The 19,667-nt window shown below is 44.3% G+C and overlaps 1 protein-coding gene across 4 annotated transcripts in view; it reads left to right on the forward strand.

Moving 5' to 3' along the window:
- The window catches only part of ACTN2 (actinin alpha 2), a 68,413-nt gene extending 52,511 nt beyond the window's left edge, over positions 1–15,902 (forward strand). For 2 of the 4 annotated variants that reach the window (XM_069484711.1, XM_069484710.1), the window contains exons 13-21: positions 1,702–1,810; positions 3,209–3,349; positions 5,248–5,430; positions 7,258–7,392; positions 8,271–8,450; positions 9,129–9,275; positions 12,730–12,795; positions 13,703–13,861; positions 15,643–15,902. In XM_069484711.1, coding sequence (XP_069340812.1) covers positions 1,702–1,810; positions 3,209–3,349; positions 5,248–5,430; positions 7,258–7,392; positions 8,271–8,450; positions 9,129–9,275; positions 12,730–12,795; positions 13,703–13,861; positions 15,643–15,801 — 1,279 coding nt within the window. In that variant the 3' untranslated portion in view covers positions 15,802–15,902. Of the gene's footprint in view, positions 1–1,701; positions 1,811–3,208; positions 3,350–5,247; positions 5,431–7,257; positions 7,393–8,270; positions 8,451–9,128; positions 9,276–12,729; positions 12,807–13,674; positions 13,862–15,642 lie in introns of all 4 variants that reach the window. The other 2 variants (XM_069484712.1, XM_069484713.1) reach the window with 1 other exon arrangement.
- Positions 15,903–19,667: the final 3,765 nt, after the last annotated feature.

A 19,667-nucleotide genomic window follows, 5' to 3' on the forward strand; every position in this document is an offset into this window, starting at 1 on the left:
GAGGATTCCCAGGTTTCTGCTTTTGGAGAAGTCTTTCTTCCCTTGAATATTTGCATTTTGAGGAGGCATGGGCTTTTCATTTTGTATTCAGGGCTGTGCAAACTGCTGGTGTGTTTGTTTGGGCTTTTTTTTTATTATTATTATTTTTGGTGATAACAAATAAGCATAAGAACCTTAGTCGGCCTCAGTCCAGTGAAGAGTGTTTGTATGTAGAAAGCTGCTGTTTGCTCTTGAGAACTGGATGAGCTTTAGGTGACAGAGAGCGATGTATCCACTGGAGGAGCACTCAGATAACAACCATTTGTAACAGAAGCAACAGAATTCAATAAGCATGAGTTAATATTATACAAGAAAAAAAAAAAAAAAACAAGCAATGAACAACCACTGCCTTAATTTAAGGTTGAAAAAAGAAATAAACAAACCTAAGCCTCCAGGAAATGGATTTTGTAGGGTAGGAGAGGACTTTCTGAAAGCTGTCTCCTCCTGGACTCTTGCTCAAGAAGCCTCCTGAAGACGTCTTTAAACCTCCACGATCCTCGCTTTTGGGCTTAACCAAAGGGTGATGAAGTTTCGTGCAGGATTCAAACTTTTTATCCCTGGAGATATACTAGGTTAACCTTCTAATCAAGAATTTGCTTAATGGTAAGTTCAAATTACTTCGTGTCACAAAGACCCAGGCAGGATGCCTAGACAGGGCTGACGAGGACAAGGAGGTATTCAGCGAAAAATCATTTTGTTCCTGCTCGTGTCACTAGCGGTGTAAGACAAGTCAGAACCTCTCTGTCCCTGTGTGGAAGGCCTGTCTGTTCTGCCCCGTTTCAGAAGTCCCTGCGTGCTAGATAAAGCCACAGCTCCCCTCTGCAGCTGACGCCCCGCCCAGTGGGGAGGCTGGGTGCCCTCTGAGAGGAGCTGAGGACACAGCCTGGTGCAATCCGACACTTCCCTCCCCCTTGACTCATTTCAATGTCCCAGTCGCTGTGACTGCAGCCTGGCGCTCAGGCCTGTCCTTCAGGTCAAGATAGCTGGCTTCACTTACAGGAACATTGCCACTTAAAAATAATGCTCTCTATTCTGTGCCAGTTTCGAGTCTGAAGAAAAAAAAAATAATGCTCTCTGGGGGCCTTTCCAAGAAATCGAAGGGAGAAAAAAGTCAGCTTGAGGCATTAAGAAGAAAGTGATTCTCTCCATTTCGAAATCTGTTGGCCAGCCAGAGTTTTATGAATTCTTTCTTGTAATTTATCTGAGAAGAGGGATGTTTGCAATGGTGACAGTTAACAAAACCCTGAGATACCCTGCCAATTCCCAATTCTCTGTAAGACCTTTTTTTTTTTTTTTTTTTTTTGACAGAGTCTTGCTCTGTCACCCAGGCTAGAGTGCAGTGGCATCCTCATAGTTCATTGCAGCCTCAAACTCTTAGGCTCAATTGATCTCCTGCATCAGCCTCCTGAGCAGCTGGGACTACAGGCACATGCCATCACACCTGGCTAATTTTTCTATTTTTTTGTAGAAATGGGGTCTCACTCTTGCTAGAGCTAGTCTCGAACTCCTGTCAGCCTCCCAAAGGGCTGGGGTTACAGGCGTGAGCCACTGCGCCCGGCTTTTTTTTTTTTTTTTTAACTTTCCTGTTTCTTTTGCGCCCACGTTCATTTTCCCTCATATCATCTGGGAAAGTTAATCTTTCTTTATTTTCACTTTTAATAGTGAGCTGGACTATCACGACGCTGTGAATGTCAATGATCGGTGCCAGAAAATTTGTGACCAGTGGGACAGATTGGGAACGCTGACCCAGAAGAGGAGAGAGGCCCTGGAGGTGAAGTCTTGAAGCCACCCGTTGCCATGAAATCTTTAATTCAGTCCCTGGCGTTAGTTTCCTGTCTTTCTAGTGAAAGGAACCTCTTTAGAAAATATGATTGCTACAAATCGTATTGGGCAGAAAAAAAAAAAGAAACTATGAAATGCAGGAGAAAGAGGGAAATGAAAAGTCGGTAGCTTTGTGCGACAGTTTATCCATGCGGCAGTGAAATAGGCTGCTGAATTTAAAAAATCCAGGGGTGTGAGAGTAACCCCTGGAGTAACTAACAAAGGTAATTAACAAAGGTATAAACCCACTTTGTATCAAGCAGTACTTACAGTGAATTTCCAAAAGTCCTGTGTGAGTACATCGAGCTGTGACGGAGTCAGGAAATCAGGAGGAGCCTAACTTGAGATGTGCCAAAGGAAAAATGACAACAAACGTTAAAATGAGGAAAAGTTGATACGGAACAGAATCGGGATGAGTGTGGCCTTATCTAAGTATAAGACTTGCTAAGTAGCAGCGGGCAGCTGGTGTTAACTGTACCTAATCGTTTCCATCCAAGGAAGACTCCTACAGTGCGGAGGGAAGAAGTGACTTAGTTTCCTGAGTCTTTTCACCCTGACTCTGATGAAACTTTTAAAATATGCGGTATCAAGCTTCCCAGATGCCAAATGGCTACTACATATCTGCCTAAAGAAAGAAATGTTGAGAGGGAGGAAGGACAGGCACGTAACAGAGAGAGAGCAAAACATTTTAGAACAGGAGAGAAAGACGAGTCTAATTATGGCAGACTCACAGATAGGGAAGATTTTCCCCGTCTGCCCTCGGAAACGAGCACAAGTTCGTTCTCTGTTGCCTGAAGCCTTGTGCTTTCCCATGGCCACAAAAGCAAGAGATAACCGCTGTGCTAAGTCCTGAATGAGGATTTGAGAACATCAAACTGTAGTTCTTTCTGTCTTCACTTAGGCAGGTGACGTTGGGAAAGGCACACAACTTCTCTGCACACTGTTGACTACAACATGTGGAAGATGCCCTGAATTTTCTGTCCTCCGGCATGGTTAGAGTATTGGGTCCTCTAACTTACAAAGGTGTGCTTTCGCTGAAAGCAAGTTACGACATGCCACATGTGGGTTCTCAGCTTTCAGAAAAGTAGCATGTAGTAAAGTACTTTAGATACTTTAAAAACGAGCCTACTCTGGCTGTTATTAAATCCTTCTTTAATTCAGAAGGCACCACAGAGACCTACAGGGCTCCGCCCAATCATTTGAGCGTAGGGGAGTCTTTGGAGACACATGGTAATGTGATTAACAAAGTGTCCGATAATAGTTTATTGTTGTGGAATGCATACTTGCATTTTAAGTGAACTTTTTATTGGCCCATGATAATGCTTGCTTCCATTTAAATCATCTTCAGAGAACTGAGAAATTGCTAGAAACCATCGATCAGCTTCACCTGGAGTTTGCCAAGAGAGCAGCTCCTTTCAACAACTGGATGGAGGGTGCGATGGAGGACCTGCAGGACATGTTTATTGTCCACAGCATTGAGGAGATCCAGGTAACTGAACCCTAATTCTGACGCTTATGCATTAGAAATGAACTGTCATTTAAACTTAGAGTTCTGTTATTTGTTTTGTTTTGTTTTAATTTTTTAAACTAAGGAACATATGGTTAGAAAGCTCAAATTACCCTTTGTACTTTAGCTTAAAAACGTTTACCACTCTTGGCCAAGCACAGTGGCTCACGCCTGTAATCCTAGCACTCTGGGAGGCTGAGGCAGGAGGATCACTTGAGGTCAGGAGTTCAAGACCAGCCTGAGCAAAAGCGAGATTCCATCTCTACTAAAAATAGAAAAAATTAGCCAGGCAACTAATAATAGAAACAAAAAATTAGCCAGACATGGTGGCAAGCACCTGTAGTCGCAGCTACTTGGGAGGCTGAGGGAGTAGGATCGCTTGAGCCCAGGAGTTTGAGGTTGCTGTGAGCCAGGCTGATGCCACGGCACTCAGTCTAGTCCGGGCAACAAAGGGAGACTCTGTCTCAAAAAAAAAAAAAAAAATGTTTACCACTCTTTGTTGCAAACAGGTTACCATCAATCAAATAATGGTGAATACATCTAAAAGGGTCTGTTCTTTAAAAAAGAATGCTAGATTATTGAGCAAAATAGACATACATGCTCTTGGAGTTATTCATGGAAAGTTACGAGAGTATTGGCTGCCGAGTTAACTACTTTGCAAATGTGCACATAATACTGTTTATTTAGAGCTACAGCGTTTTGCCAGATCATAAAACATAAGAAATCACAAATCAGCACCTCCCTTCTGCCTACCACCAATCCAAAATGTTCTGCTTATAATTTCTTCTGGAACTTCAGAGTTGTAAACAAGACTTCTAAGTGGTGATGTTAGGGAGGAAAGTTACTCTCAGACAGCCAGGACCCAGTTTATTTAGAGACACTGTACAGTAAGTTCGATGTATAATAGAATAAAAAGAGAAAAATTTTTTTTTATTTTTTCTATAAAATAGATACATCATCAAAAAGAATCCACACAGAAAGGAAATACTGAAGGTTGGGATTTGAATCCATGCCTCCCTACCAGGAAGCAGTCTAGAAGGGTTCAGGGGAAAGAATTACTTCCATGAACATCAAAGTTGTCTTCTGGAAGAAGCTTTGATGGCGTTTCTTACATTCAGTTAAGCACAGGCTAACAGTCTAAAATCGTTAATTTTTAGAATAAGTGAGACCTCTAAGTGTGCCTTGGAGGTCACACTCTTTGCAAGGAAACAAATTCTTGAAAGGTCTGTTGGCAACTGATCTGTTACAATACCCAAAGAGAACGGTGAGAACAGCAAAGAGAGCAAGCAGCTTCACACTCCTAGGGGGTCTACGAGGCAGGGGGGTCTTTGAACAGCTGGACTTACAGAGCTGCTGTCTTATATGTTAGGGTCAAAGAATAGGTTTGATAAATGGGAAAGAGTTGGTTTCTGTGACCTTTTATCTTGAGGAGTAGGGATGTACTTTCTGGTTGTCTTTAAGTATAAAGACAGCAAATATTAGGTGCTTTTGTGGGACTACAGAGATGACACTGGCCATTAGAAAGGGAAGCTAAGTTCTATTCATTAGCAGAAAGTAAGACCTAAACAATAGCTGGGGATCAGAAACAATGAAAAGAAACATGATTTTTTTTAAAAAAAAAAGAAAATTATTTATTGAAGACTCTGGATGAATAGCCATCAATGAAATCAATAGTCAAAATGTTATCTTTTTTCCATCTTCAAGGAACTTGACTTTTTTGCACCAAAGAGTCTTTCTAAAACATCTAGAATTTGGTTTCCTCCAAGATTCCTGCAGTTAGAAGGCAGGATGTTCCTTCTGTGTGCAGGAGGGAACATGGAAGTCTGTGAAATGAAAACCCAAGTCAGACTGGATTTTCCCCGCTTGTGTCTCTGGTGTAGAGTTTGATCACTGCCCACGAGCAGTTCAAGGCCACGCTGCCCGAGGCGGACGGGGAGCGGCAGTCCATCCTGGCCATCCAGAACGAGGTGGAGAAGGTGATTCAGAGCTACAACATCAGAATCAGCTCGAGCAACCCGTACAGCACCGTCACCATGGATGAGATCCGGAACAAGTGGGACAAGGTGCGCAGCTGAGGGCGTTCTGGAAGCGGAGGTCCAGGGAAAAGGTTCACACCTTGGGAACTTAGGGTGATGGCCTGATTTTGCATTGTCATTGGGATTTTCCTTCAGCTCAGATTTCACAGGTGAAATGTGTTAAACTCTGAAGAGCCATTCGGCAGCTTCTGTCTGCAGTTTGTGGGGAAAGAAAGTAACGATTATTTTTCTTAAAGAAAAATCTTCAAATGTTGACAAAATCAGTACAAATTATGATACTAACACCATCCGGGAAATTATTTTTAAAACCCCAGCTGGAAATTTGGTACCATCAGCTTACCTATAGTACTACTTCTAAAGAATTTTTAGACTAGGATATAGATATGTCCCAAATGTATGTGAATTTTAAATGCAGAAAAATTGCTTAGAACACTACATCTGGGGAATGAAAGTATTCCTACTAACGTGCTGCCTTTTAAATTCTGGGAAACTGTCCACAAATTTAATTATAGTCAAAATGGGGTCATTCGAGTCCTTTTGTCTCATTCTTAAGAGAAATTTCTCTTCATGGCTGAAATTATAACACAATTAGTCATCTCAGTATGCTAATATACAATCTTTGAGGAGTAAGTCCACCATGTGGAGTTGAAGTGACTTACTATAAAAACACACACGAAACAAGTTAGTTATAAACAGCGCAAAAAAGAAAAATAGGTAGGGCAAAAAGGGAATATTCATCAGAGAGACAGTAATCAGTTAGCGCATCTGAACTTCAAATTAGCTCTGGTCTTCCTGACAGCCAGTGTCACAAAGGAAAGAAACATGCTGAGCTAATCCGTTCTTGGAAAAAATAAAAAAAGGAAATGCATCATTTCTTAAAACGATACAAACTTTTCTGCTGTCAGTAAGTTATAAAGCAAATCGATTTTTGTAAAAGGGACACAAGAATAATGCCTTTAGCAACAGTTTTGCAGATGGTACCCAAAAAAGGATTTTTGAAAAGTTGGGATATAGTAATGGACATGCCTCATTGTTAACACATCTACAACCAAGACCTGACAGCAAGTCTAATAATTTTACAGTAGCGCTGAGTATGCGTGATAGTGCAAGAGGCAGGTGGTAACTGTAGTGTTACACAGAATGTCTGCGATTTCTGCTGTGAGAGAGTCCCAGGGGCTGCTAGATACTGCTGCGGATTGGCTGCCCACAGTCGTAATCAAAGGAAATGCTAACTTTCAGCTGAGATGGTGAAAATAAAGATGTCAGTGTTCCCCTCATTCCCGTTCACAAATCCTCTGCATTCTGGACCTGGCCCCCTGAGAGCTGGTGCTGCAAAACCAAGAGCCCGTGGCTGGAGGACTGGTCACTGTCCCTAGTATAGGCTCGTAAATACCCTTCGGCTCTTCTGGTCTTTCAGTAGGCACTCGGGGGCCCTAGGTGGCAGTCAAAGCTAGATTGATAGCCAGGCATGGTGGCCTGTGCCTGTAGTCCCAGCTGCTTAGGAGGCTGAGGCAGGAGGCTCACTTGAGCTCAGGAAATCAAGGCTGCAGTGAACCAGGGTGATGCCACTGCACTCCAGCCTGGGCAACAGAGTGCAACCAACTCTGTCTCTTTAAAAAAAAAAGCAGATTGAGCTCTCTAGTCCCTCAAGCAGGGATTCCCGTTCCCCTTCCTCTCTCCACCCGCCATCTCCCTTTCCCCGCTTCCTTCCTCCTCACCCTCCTTCCTCACCCTCCGCCTTCCTTTCTCCCCCTCCACTCCTACCCCTGCTCCCTGGACTATTACCACATCCTGCAGTCATTCTTGTGCAACCAAAGCTGGCCTCTGATCCCTGTTGTCCTTGGGCCCCGACAGGTGAAGCAGCTGGTGCCCATCCGCGATCAGTCCCTGCAGGAGGAGCTGGCCCGCCAGCACGCTAACGAGCGTCTGAGACGCCAGTTTGCGGCACAGGCCAACGCCATTGGGCCGTGGATCCAGAACAAGATGGAGGTAGGTCCGCGCCCTTGCGAGAGCTGTCCCAGCCCCGCCATGAGGCCCTTTGCCAGTGCAGCGACACCTCTTACGCTGCAGTTTCTGGCCAGCCTGACTCAGTCATCTGAGAGCACCATGCTGTTGTCACTCTCGGCTTTATCTTTTCAGCCTCTGGGCTGCCGTGGGCAATGTGCACGCAGGGAGGTACAGAGTGCAGGGAGGGCTGCCAGGGGGCGAGAACGTTCACATTCTCAGCTCTTGGCCTCTGCAGGACCGACATTTTAAACCATTGATCCCTAAAGAGAAGGACGTGTGAAGACCCACGAGTACTTTGCTTTTGCAGAACGTTTAAGGGAGAGTGGTCTTCGAATAGCACTGATGTTTGGGTACTTTTGATGACCAAGGACAGCCAGGACACATTTGTTGGCCTACTTATTTCTCACCCCACCTCCCTTTTGCTGATAAAATATTAACTTTTTTTCTGAAAGGGGAGAACATCTAAAAATAAAAGAAATTCTTCTGATGGAGGAGCCTCCGGTGGTCTTAACTCTGTGTGGCAGCTCTTCCTCGCAGCCCACCGCCGGCCTCCCCCAGGACAGGGCAGCCCTTCCCCAGCGGGTGTCCGTGGACAGCTGGGAGGCTGAAAGGACTCACTTCTTGCCCCTCTGGCTTTTCTGGTTTGGATCTTAGTTAGCTTTGTTCCCAGTCTCTAGACGACTAGAACTACACCTTGGTTTGTCCTGTGATCCTGCCCGTGTCCCACTTCGTCTGAGATGAGGGAGCCACGTGACTTGGGCCACGGCCAGATGCCGGCGGTGGAGCATCTGAAACTGAGTCGGGAGTGACGCCCTGCAGAGGCCCCTCATTTTGTTTCTCTGCCCCCGCCCACCCGCCAGGAGATTGCCCGGAGCTCCATCCAGATCACGGGGGCCCTGGAGGACCAGATGAACCAGCTGAAGCAGTACGAGCACAACATCATTAACTACAAGAACAACATTGACAAGCTGGAGGGAGACCACCAGCTCATCCAGGAGGCCCTCGTCTTCGACAACAAGCACACCAACTACACCATGGAGGTACGGCGGCCAGGCTGGCCTGGGTCGCTTTTGTTTTATCCCGTTGTGACCATGTCACCTCCTCAGGGTGCGCTCTTCACCCACTTGTCTCTCTCTGTTCCTGTTAAGTCCTACAAATATGAAAGTCAGGGATCTTTGAGCCTTTCCAGTCACTGTGTGTGGAAAAGCTTTGTGAACTCTATCAAGCTCTGTGTAATAGTTATCAACAGTAGCAGCAATGACACTGTAATTATTATCATTGTATTATTATTAATAATTATCAATAATTATCAATTCATTACACTTCTTCAAAGAGCGAGTACCTGAAGCCAGACTGTTGCATTTCCACCAGTTTGGCCCAAATTGATCTCTGGGCGCCAGCAGGTATAACCAGGGCCTGCACCTGCTACTTGGTAAATGGAAAAATATTTTTAGTGACAAGTAAGTCTATATACATAGTATATTTAAACTACAAAGTGCCAGTTTTCTCTGTTAGAACCGGGTCTCCCTTCTAAGTACTTCCCACTGCAGGATCCTGCAAAAAATGACACAGTCGAATTTTTTCTTAACGTAGGGCAATCTGTCACAAACCCTATTTATAGCAAGCGTTTTGAGTCGATTCTCCTGTTCCGAGCGTGAAGAGGCAAAACCGCCATGCCGGGCAAAGCCGGAGCTGATGCCTCCCTTTCCCCCCGGCAGCACATTCGCGTTGGGTGGGAGCTGCTGCTGACGACCATCGCCAGGACCATCAACGAGGTGGAGACGCAGATCCTCATGAGGGACGCCAAGGGCATCACCCAGGAGCAGATGAACGAGTTCAGAGCCTCCTTCAACCACTTCGACAGGGTACCACTCCCCGCTTGTCTGGAGGGCGGCGCTGGGGACATTGAACAGGGGGTCCGAAATAATCTGCATGCTTTCATTTGAAGTCTTAATGCCCCAACGAGTTCACAGGGAAACAGGATGATTAATGGCAAAGGAAAATAGCCACCACAACAAGTATCCCTGAGCGCTGATGTTGTTCAAGGTGACACCAAGTCTAGATTTGTGTGACGTCTTATGCAGATCCTCAGTGAGGACGCATTCGTAGTCGCTATCAAAGCTTGATTTGTTGTAAGTGAAAGCGTTTCCTTAACAAAAAGTGGTTGTTGGATTTAGGTCATTTTCCAAAGACTGAAATACAAAACTCCGATGTACTTTTCCTAAGTGGCTGTTAGGTAAAGCACCTGATGATAATTTAACCTACTCTTTTGACAGGTAAGTCTCAGTTTTCTTTTTTAACTAACAAAATCAGTTCATGATATGTTTTAAGGAAATGCACCAACAAAATGGTGATAAGTTTAATGGTAAAGACATATAAAAAGTTAAGTACTGGCCTGGCGTGGTGGCTCATGCCTGTAACTCCAACACTTCGGGAGGCCAAAGCAAGGAGGGTTGCTTGAGGCCCGGAGTTCAAGACCAGCCTGGGTAATGTAGGGAGATCCCATCTCTACAAAAAAAAAAAAAAAAAAAAAATTAAAAATTAGTTGGTTACACAGACTAAAGCTGCAGCATTTGCACAAGGAAGGGGATGTCCCTCTTCCCTGATGGCCTGGGGGCCAGGCCGACTTGAGGGGCAGACACAGCACTAGGCCCCACTCACTCGGATGTACTGAAATTCCACCGGGGGGTTCTCAGCCTGGGGGGGTTAGGGACCTGTTCTTAACACTAGGGGGCTGGCCCTAAGATACAGACCCCTCAACTCCAAAGAGGGGAGGAGATATTTATTTAGGGGAAAAAGTTTGGAGGGGAAGGAGAATTTATTAATAAAGAATTCTTTAACTTAAAAAAAAAATTAACTGGGTGTGGGGGCGTATTCCTGTAGTCTTAGCTACTCAGGACGCTGAGGCAGAAGGGTCACATGAGCCCGGGAGTTTGAGGCTGCAGTGAGCTATGATTGTACCACTGCACTCCAGCCTAGGTGATAGAGTGAGATCCTATTTCTAAAAAAACTTTTTTAATTTAAAAAAAATTAAGTACTGCTTTAAAAATATTATCTAGTATTTTGAGTTGAATACTGTTGAATAAAACCAGTTATGAGGAGACTCCCAGTTTACTAATGATGTGGCTGAAAATGACTTTTAAGGCCACATTCTAATTGTTAAAGATCACTAAAAAAATATTCTATTGCCTTGTACAGAACCCTGTTTATGATTTGCAGATGTCAATAAATGGTCCCTAAAATGCCTCTGGACTAGACCAGCCAGATTTAGGCCCATTACCAGATTCAGACAGTGGAATTCAGATGAGGGAGCTATGTGGGCATAACTAAGGATTTACACACAGAGATGGAGATTGAAATTCTTACCGTTTTAACACAACTTTATTGCACCGAAACATGCTATAAGACTGACTTCATTCATTGAAGTCCAAGTCATTTCCTTCCCTGGAACATCAATCACCCCAGCACAAATCCATCCAGGCTGTTGAAGGACATCTCTCACTTGTTTGGGCTGCCTTATAGGAAGAGAGCACATTGATTGGAATCCAAGGTCATGAGACAGTCTTTTGCAACAAAAGTCCAGGGAGAACAATGCAGAACTTGCCATGTCTAAAAGTTTGTTTAAATTAAACATTAATGATGTTTAAACGTAATAATGTGTCTTGGGGGAAACAAAGTTTGCTCACAGTGACGTGGGGGAAGGTATCAGGGATGTGGGTCCACCTTGCTTCATCTGCTCTTTAAACAGTCAGGACAGGAACGGCAGGGGCCACAGAGGATGTGAGTGGGGGACTCTCCACAGACACCAGAGAGGGACTGAAGGTTTTAGGGCGTAGCACAGGCTTCCCATGACCGGATCTGTGTTTCAGAAAGATGTGCTGAAGGTGCTCGATGGACTGGCGGGAAGGAGGGGGGAGGAGCAAGCGGAGGGTCAGACACAGGCTCATGGAGAAGCCAGGGACGGGGAGCGTGAACTTCTGGGCTAAGGGGCAGGGGCAGTGGGAATGAAAAAAACAGGGCGGGTCTGGGATTCATCGAGACAAAAATCTGACAGGTAAACAACAGGATGTGGGGGCTCAGGGGAGAGGGTGACACGGAGGGTCCCCGCTGTGGGGACTCGGGGGAAGGGGTGGTGCTTGGAAGCTGGAGTTCAGGGCTGAAGCCTGTGCGAGTCTCCGCACGTTGGTCATCTCCGGCTGGAGAGCAAGAAGGGAGAAGGCCCAGACCTGGGGAGCTCTTGCGTGGGAGGGAGGCGGGACAGCCAGCGCAGGGACGTTGGAGACGTCCACGGAGGACGCTGCGGGGGTGACCAGGGCAGCCACTGAGAACTGAGCGCTTAAATGTGCGAACAGACACGCACAGTCTCCGTTGATAGAAAAACAGAACTCCAGCTTTGGGGACTGGCCGTTTCATGGGCAAGTGAAAACACCAGAAAATAGCCTTCTGTCTAGTAATTCGTATGGCCAGTGAAAGTGTTTTCTTCTCTTTAAATTTACACTGATGCTTGAATATTAGCCACGCCCCCCCCAAACCTCTCAAGAGAATCTTCCACGCGGCTGGGCACTTCCCAACACACCCAGGCTCTGCACTGATGTCTCTGTTTCTACAGCCTGTGGGTGCTCTTTGTCCTGACCAGGCCTTTCTCAGCAGGAGAGGCTGTTGTCTATACGGACCCCTTCTTGCATGCTGTTCTGTGTAGACCCTCATTGGATTCTCAGGAGAAGCCGAGCTTGCCACACCCAGGGGCCACTGCCTTCTAGGCAAGGGCCTGAGAGTCTCTGAACTGAAGAATACGCTCCTCTCTGGGGCGTTTTTACAGAGACGACTACCCGGGACCAGGGAGAGCTTCCTCGTCTCTCAGAACAGTCACGATATGTTCTGTCATCAGTAGGTGGCAGTAGTGAGCTCCCAACTAGTTCCTTGTGCTACTTTCTGGAATGTGTCATTTTTATTTTTGTCTGGTCTTTACCCTCCCTCTTTTTTTTTTTTTTTTTTTTTTGGAGACAGAGTCTTGTTCTGTCGTCTGGGCTAGAGTGCAGTGGTGTCATCATAGCCCACTGCAACCTCACATTCCTGGGCTGAAGCAATCTTCCCGCCTCGGCCTCCCAAAGTGCTAGGATTACAGGCGTGAGTCACCGAGCCTGGCCTCTTTTTCTTTTTTAAGGAACTATTTTGTAGCATCCTTGTGTTGGCTTCATCCTTCCCGTACAACCGTGGCAGAGCGCAGAGTGCCCCTCTCTCACCAGATTTTCATTCAGTTGGTCAAACAGAGCTCCCCTTGCCTCTCTCACCTTCCCTGTCCTTTGCATTTGTTAACAGAGGAAGAATGGGCTGATGGATCATGAGGATTTCAGAGCCTGCCTGATCTCCATGGGCTACGATTTGGTAAGACAGAAGTTTGATATTTTACTAAGATTTGATTTTTTTTGAGCTTAGATTTATATGATAGGAGATGATTAGCTCACAGTAAGGTATCGCATTTGGGATTGGTTTGTTTTCATTATATAGGATAATATTTTTTGAAGGTCTGACTGTTACTATGTAAAAATAATTTCAGAGAGCCAGAATATATATTTTTATTCAGTAATTGGTCAGATTTTTTTTTTATGGTAAAGGAAATGAGAATATAGGCTTTCTTGATGATTTTTTTTAAACAGCTTTTTTGAGATATCATTCACATGCTACAGTTCACCCACTTAAGTGTTCATTCACTTCAGTGGCTTTTAGTATCCTGATGTTTTTAAAGTGCTTCTTCCTCTAATATTTTAAAAGATAAAAAATGTTGAGTAACCAATCAGCTGAGAAAAACTTCCATTTCCCCGTGGGCTGTGATGGTCCCACACTTCTCTGTGATCCATTAATGTGTAGTTTGAACATGACCTGCTTTGATTTCCTTCAGAACTCTCAGATAAAATCATGAGAGCCTAAACTGCCTTCTATTTATCGATATCGCTTTTGTCAGTTACAATCTGAGAAAAGGGCCCAACTCTCGCTTTGACCTAGTCTTCCATAATGACAGTATATGATGTCATCCACGAAGGCCACCATGGGTCACAGAGAGGAAAGAATTCTGACATTCAGGGGCTTCTGGCTTGATGCTATAGCAACTTTTAAAATTGTCTGATGGCGGTAAAGCCGTGCGGGGAATCTCTTCCAAAGACTGAAGGGAAAGGCAGGCAGTACTTCACTTTGCAAACAGAGGGATTTGCCTGTGAGTAGGGAAGGAAGGAGAAGGGCACTGTGGAGAGTTGAGAACTGTTGAAGCACTCGCGTCTTTGCCACCTTGCCTCAGGGTGAAGCCGAATTTGCCCGTATCATGACCCTGGTTGATCCCAATGGACAAGGCACGGTCACCTTCCAATCCTTCATTGACTTCATGACTAGAGAGACCGCTGACACCGACACCGCGGAGCAGGTCATCGCCTCCTTCCGAATCCTGGCTTCTGATAAGGTCTGCATGGACACATTTTCTTCTACTGTAGCAGTGGCCCACCGCATCATTCTAACAACAAAAAGAAACAGTGTTGTACATACAAACCATTTTTATACTAGAGCCTTTTGTACCATGTCCCCGCTGAATTTGGAAAGCAGCACAGAGACATAACAATGGTGTACTGGGAACAGAGAACACACAGCATTCCATTGCTGGCATTGGTGCCTGGGTCTCATGTCATACTGAGTTTTATAGAAGGGACAGTACTATATATTTTCAATCCCATTTTACATTCTGGGTGGGTAGGAGTGACTCGGAAGAAACCATGCAATTCAGATGTCATGGAACCGGGAGCCTTCTCCTAAGGACCAAAGCCCCTGACTGTGCCCAGCTCCTGAAGCAAAGTTAAATATAGCCATTCAGTCATTTAAAACATGGCAAGCGTTCATTTCGTGTAGCCTAGAAATTAAGTAGGAGTTTAATTGCAAGTTCAGAATTTTTAATTTCACCCCCTCCAAACAATAACAACACCTCAGTATGTATAAATGTAGTCTGGGACAGGATTAGTTTACTCCGTGTTCTGGCTAAGAGGATAAAGAACATTATCCCAAGGAAGTTAGGATGCCAACACACATCAGCACAGCCATGTTTATTACCTTAAAAATCAGACAAGACCAACTATCTTAAAAGTAATACATTTGTTTTCAAATGTATCGTTTATTACGGGTCTGGAGGGGGCAGAGTGCAGCTGACTTAGGGGGTAATAAACCATGGCTCATTGCACTGCACCAAAATACTTGTACTATAAATTACAATGTAATATTTGTGATTTACTTATTTTGACTCTTATCAGCTAGTCCGTTTCACCAGAATTGTCCTGTTTCCCATTGAATATTTTTTAAAAAGCTCCATTGTTAGGCCGGGCGCGGTGGCTCACGCCTGTAATCCTAGCACTCTGGGAGGCCGAGGCGGGTGGATTGCTCAAGGTCAGGAGTTCGAGACCAGCCTGAGCGAGACCCCGTCTCTACTAAAAATAGAAAGACATTATATGGACAACTAAAAATCTATATAGAAAAAATTAGCCGGGCATAGTGGCGCATGCCTGTAGTCCCAGCTACTTGGGAGGCTGAGGCAGTAGGATCGCTTAAGCCCAGGAGTCTGAGGTTGCTGTGAGCTAAGCTGACGCCACGGCACTCACTCTAGCCTGGGCAACAGAGTGAGACTCTGTCTCAACAACAAAAAAAAAAAATAAAAAATAAAAAGCTCCATTGTTAAGTCAGTTTTATTTTGTTTTAGAGATTTTCTCCAGTGGCAACATATTTCTAATTTTTTAATAAATTGAGTAAGAAAATGACTCCATTTTCTAGAGACACATAGTACATACATTTTTGTTTTTTAACAAATATAACAATTAAGTTAACTACCCCTATGTGGGACCGGTGTGGTGGCTCAGGCCTTTAATCCTAGCACTCTGGGAGGCCAAGGCAGGAGGATGGAGGTCAGAAGTTTGAGACCAGTCTGAGCAAGAGTGAGACCCTGTCTCTACTAAAAGTAGAAAAATTAGCCAGGCATGGTGGTGTGCACCTATAGTCCCAGCTACTTGGGAGGCTGAGGCAGAAGGATCACTTGAGCTCAGGAGTTGGAGGGTGCTGTGAGCTAGGCTAACGCCATGGTACTCTAGTGTGGGCAACAGAGCTAGACTCTGTCTCAGAGATAAAAAAAAAAAAAAAAAAAAAAGCCTGTTTATGTTCTGGTGTTTTCTGCGACTGACTTCCCAAACACACGTGTCTTTTTTCCAGCCCTATATCTTGGCAGAGGAGCTGCGTCGGGAGCTGCCCCCGGACCAGGCCCAGTACTGCATCAAGAGGATGCCCACCTACACAGGCCCGGGCAGCGTGCCCGGCGCGCTGGATTACACTGCGTTCTCCTCGGCGCTCTATGGAGAGAGCGATCTGTGATGCCGAGGTTCTGTAATCACTGATGCTATCAGAACGCAATAAAAGCTGAAGTCACAGTTGGTTTCCTGGCAACTTTGACAAGCTTTATTAAGAGAGAGGAAAAAAACAAAGGAATTTTATAGCTCAGTAACTGCTAGCAATGTAACACAGCTGAAACGAAGTTTCTATAGTATATGACACAGTATGCTTCATAAATAGGTTTATTTCTGAATTTTTAACTAAATGTAATGAAATACCAGGTTGGTTTGTTTCTTTGATTAAACAAAGCAAATTACTTGAGTAGTGTAAAATTAGGAAAATCTAGGGACAGAAGGAAAGTGAAAGAAATGTGAAAATCCAAAATACCCAAGACTTAAGACCAGGCAAAAAATCCACAAATTGATTAAAAAAAAAAAAATTTGATATTTAAAAAATGTCAATTTTTTTCATCTCTATTATGCTTAGGTGATTATCCCTAGGGGAATATACTTGGGATTCTAGTGTTTTATTTTCTTGCTTTTCCAAAGATTAGCTCAACTTAAGTAATACTATCATATCTTCAGTTGAATTTAATATCGTGAGATGGAACTACCAGGGATTCAAAACAAGACTACCCAGAAGATCTTTAGTATTCACAATTTTTAAAATAGAGTTTATAGTCACCTTTTCTTTATTTAGGACTTGATAGTCCAATTAGTGAGTTGTGATGCCTTAATTATCCTCCAGAGTAGGGACCCGAGGACACTTGGAAGTCAGTTTCATTGCCACAGAGAAAGATGGAGTCACTAGATAAACTGAGTTTTTTTAGGATTATTTATTGATTCCAGGTTCTCATGCTTTTTTTGTTTAAAGCTTGCTAGTACAGGTTCCCAAGAGATGACCCACCGCACATAAGTGCTCTGTTTTTAAATAAACAGGTTTCCATAATAGTCGTTCATAACAAGAGACAAGTCAGAAACCAGTATCCGTTCAGCTCTCCAGGCAGGACGTCTTTATGCCTTTAGTTTTAGGGCCCGTTAAGGAGAAGCCAGAGTTAATAGGAAAGGACTAACTCTCAACAACAGCGGCGGTAAGTTCTTTCATTGCAGAACCTTCACATATCTTCTGTGTAGCAGCAATTAGTCGATATTCTAGCTGGTGTTCAGTGTGTGTTCGGCCCTGGGATTGCAGAGTGTATCCTAACACGTCCCGAGTCAAGCTCTGTCTGTGTCTGAGCCCTGCTCCGTGACAGAGGACGCTGCGTGTACTCCCGTGACCACGTCTAGATCTGCGGAGTGTTCCTTCATTTTTCGCTTGTGCTACCATGTACTATAACTCCCCCCTCTGTTCTCCCATCTTGTTGACAGCTTGTAGAGAATAAAGCAGGAATTCTTTTTATATCTGAGTCCTTAATGATCAGGAAATGGCTTATAAACAAACAGAAACAGTTGCCAACAGCAATTACAGTGTCCCAGAGAAGCAGCGATGTGCCTGTTAGCTACCGTCTGCAGCCTCAGGTTTTTATAGATTTCCGCCAACAGCTGGAAATGTGATATTTCCAGTCGTCACTGTCTGGGAGCTTGACTCTTTTCCCACACCTGCCCATTTAGAACCTTCAACTTTTATAAATTTCACTTAATTTGCTCCATTATTAAGTGGTCGGTAGTTTCCAGATTCCTGAAATATTTGAATCCTTCAGCTTAAAGCCAAACACTTTTGGGGTGGTGTTTAGATGAACTCTGACTCTTTATTCTATTTCAAGCAGGTGCTATATTCCAGTCATAAACACTGAGGGAAAGCCAGGAAGTTGTTCTTCCTTTGAGGATACCAGGGGGGTTTGTGATGTTTTAGGGTGGGTATGGGTAACTCATCCATCTAAATTTTTCATTTTTTTTTTTTTTTACAACATTCAGCAAGAGAATGGATCAATACTATCTGCTAACAAATGAAGAAAGGAAATAAACTCTGAAAAATAATAAACATATTTATATTCTCATTTTAGGAGTTATTTTTATTTCTGAAGCTGAATGATCAATTAAACTTAATTTATAAAAGAAAAAAGAATCCCTGTTTTTATTATTTCAAAGAATAACCAGTTGCTTTGGTTAATCACAAATAAATTTCCTCACTTAAAGTTCTCATCATAATTGAAAATATTCATTTGGGTTAGCATTTGCCTCCCTTAAAGAATTAGAACTAGGCCGGGCGCGGTGGCTCACGCCTGTAATCCTGGCACTCTGGGAGGCCGAGGTGGGTGGATCGTTTGAGCTCAGGAGTTCGAGACCAGCCTGAGCAAGAACGAGACCCCATCTCTACTAAAAATAGAAAGAAATGATATGGACAGCTAAAAATATATATAAAAAATATTAGCCGGGCATGGTGGTGCATGCCTGTAGTCCCAGCTACTCGGGAGGCTGAGGCAGGAGGATCGCTTGAGCTCAGGAGTTTGAGGTTGCTGTGAGCTAGGCTGACGCCATGGCACTCACTCTAGCCTGGGCAACAGAGCGAGACTCTGTCTCAAAAAAAAAAAAAAAAAAAAAAGAATTAGAACTGGCTTGTTGGGTAAGAGGGTGAATTTAGGATGGGGAATTGAGGTTGAACCACTTAGAAGTGAGCGATTAATGGCTTAGGAAGGAATTTTTAACCAGATCATTTCAGAATCCTCAGTGGATAGTTTTTAAAATGTATGCATACCGGGCCCTAATCCTAGAACTTCAAGTTGTGAAGGTCAAGACCTGGACATCTGTATTTTTTAAAAACTCTGTGGGGATTTTAATAACTTCTGGATTAGAGATAAAGGAAAGGTCATTAGTAATCAAAAAGTCTAAAGCAATTAGGGAAGCCCTTAATGGAAAGGTTAATAGTTGGACAATATGAGTGGCCAGGCAAACTCTTGGACCATCTGGTTGGTAATTTTGAAATGTTTGACATCGCTGAGTTTGACATTGGAACATTGGCTTGGTCTTCTTTCCTGCTGTATCCCTGATCATCTCTGTTCATGAACTAGAGCTCTGAATGATACAAAGTCAGAAACCTGTACTTTAAGAAGTTGCTGGTTGTTACCAGATGACAAAGATTCGCCCACAGTTTCCCTGGATGATTTGACAGGCAGCACTGAGTGTTCCCACCGTGTCCTTGAGCTGTCTCGGGTTCCTCGGAGCCTACACGATGATTATACTGTTCTGTCTGAGGCACGTTCGCATTTCATACGGAATCAGCAGAGAAGGAGACAATGGCTGGTTGTTTTTTTCTTTTCCTTTTTAGATTCATTAATGAATAACTCGATTCTTAAGGTGGGAGCTGGGAGTGGTGGTGATTTGTCGGTGACAAGCCCTAGCCATGAATTCCCCAGGGCCTTCAGGTCTGTCGGAAGTTACCGCCACAGCAGTGCGGACTTCCTTGTTGATAAAACAGACGGAACGCTTGGGAGGTGCACCACGGCGCACCCACAAATCCTTTCGCATGGCTAGGCACCTCCAGGAAACCACAGTGGCAGAATCACAGAAAACCAGTCACTGTAGGTCTTTGCAAGACAAGCTACCGGAGAAGGAGAGAGATTTGCTCTGAAAATACTCAGAGTGGAAAAAAAAAGAGGGGACCCCGTGCATACTCAGCATGAACAATGCAATGACAGAGTCAGCATTGAATTGTATAATTCTGGAATTAGGTAGGTGACCGGTGGCAAAAACAAGAAGGGCAGCCCTTATCAAAAGTAGATCAGAGTTTCGGCACCTTCGCTTCCCCATCCGTTGCGTATCTTCTCCTCCAGGCCCCTGAGTGTCCAAAGCCTGCCTGCTGCCCTAAAATCCAAAGGCCGCTCCATGCAGCACTGCCTGGAACACTTCCTGCCTCTGACCTGGTTCTTCTGCTCCTGTGTCTCCACTCCAGGTTGCACGTTAGAGTCACCA

This window comes from Eulemur rufifrons, chromosome 11, assembly GCF_041146395.1.
Source record: "Eulemur rufifrons isolate Redbay chromosome 11, OSU_ERuf_1, whole genome shotgun sequence".
In the NCBI taxonomy this organism is placed as follows: domain Eukaryota; kingdom Metazoa; phylum Chordata; class Mammalia; order Primates; family Lemuridae; genus Eulemur; species Eulemur rufifrons.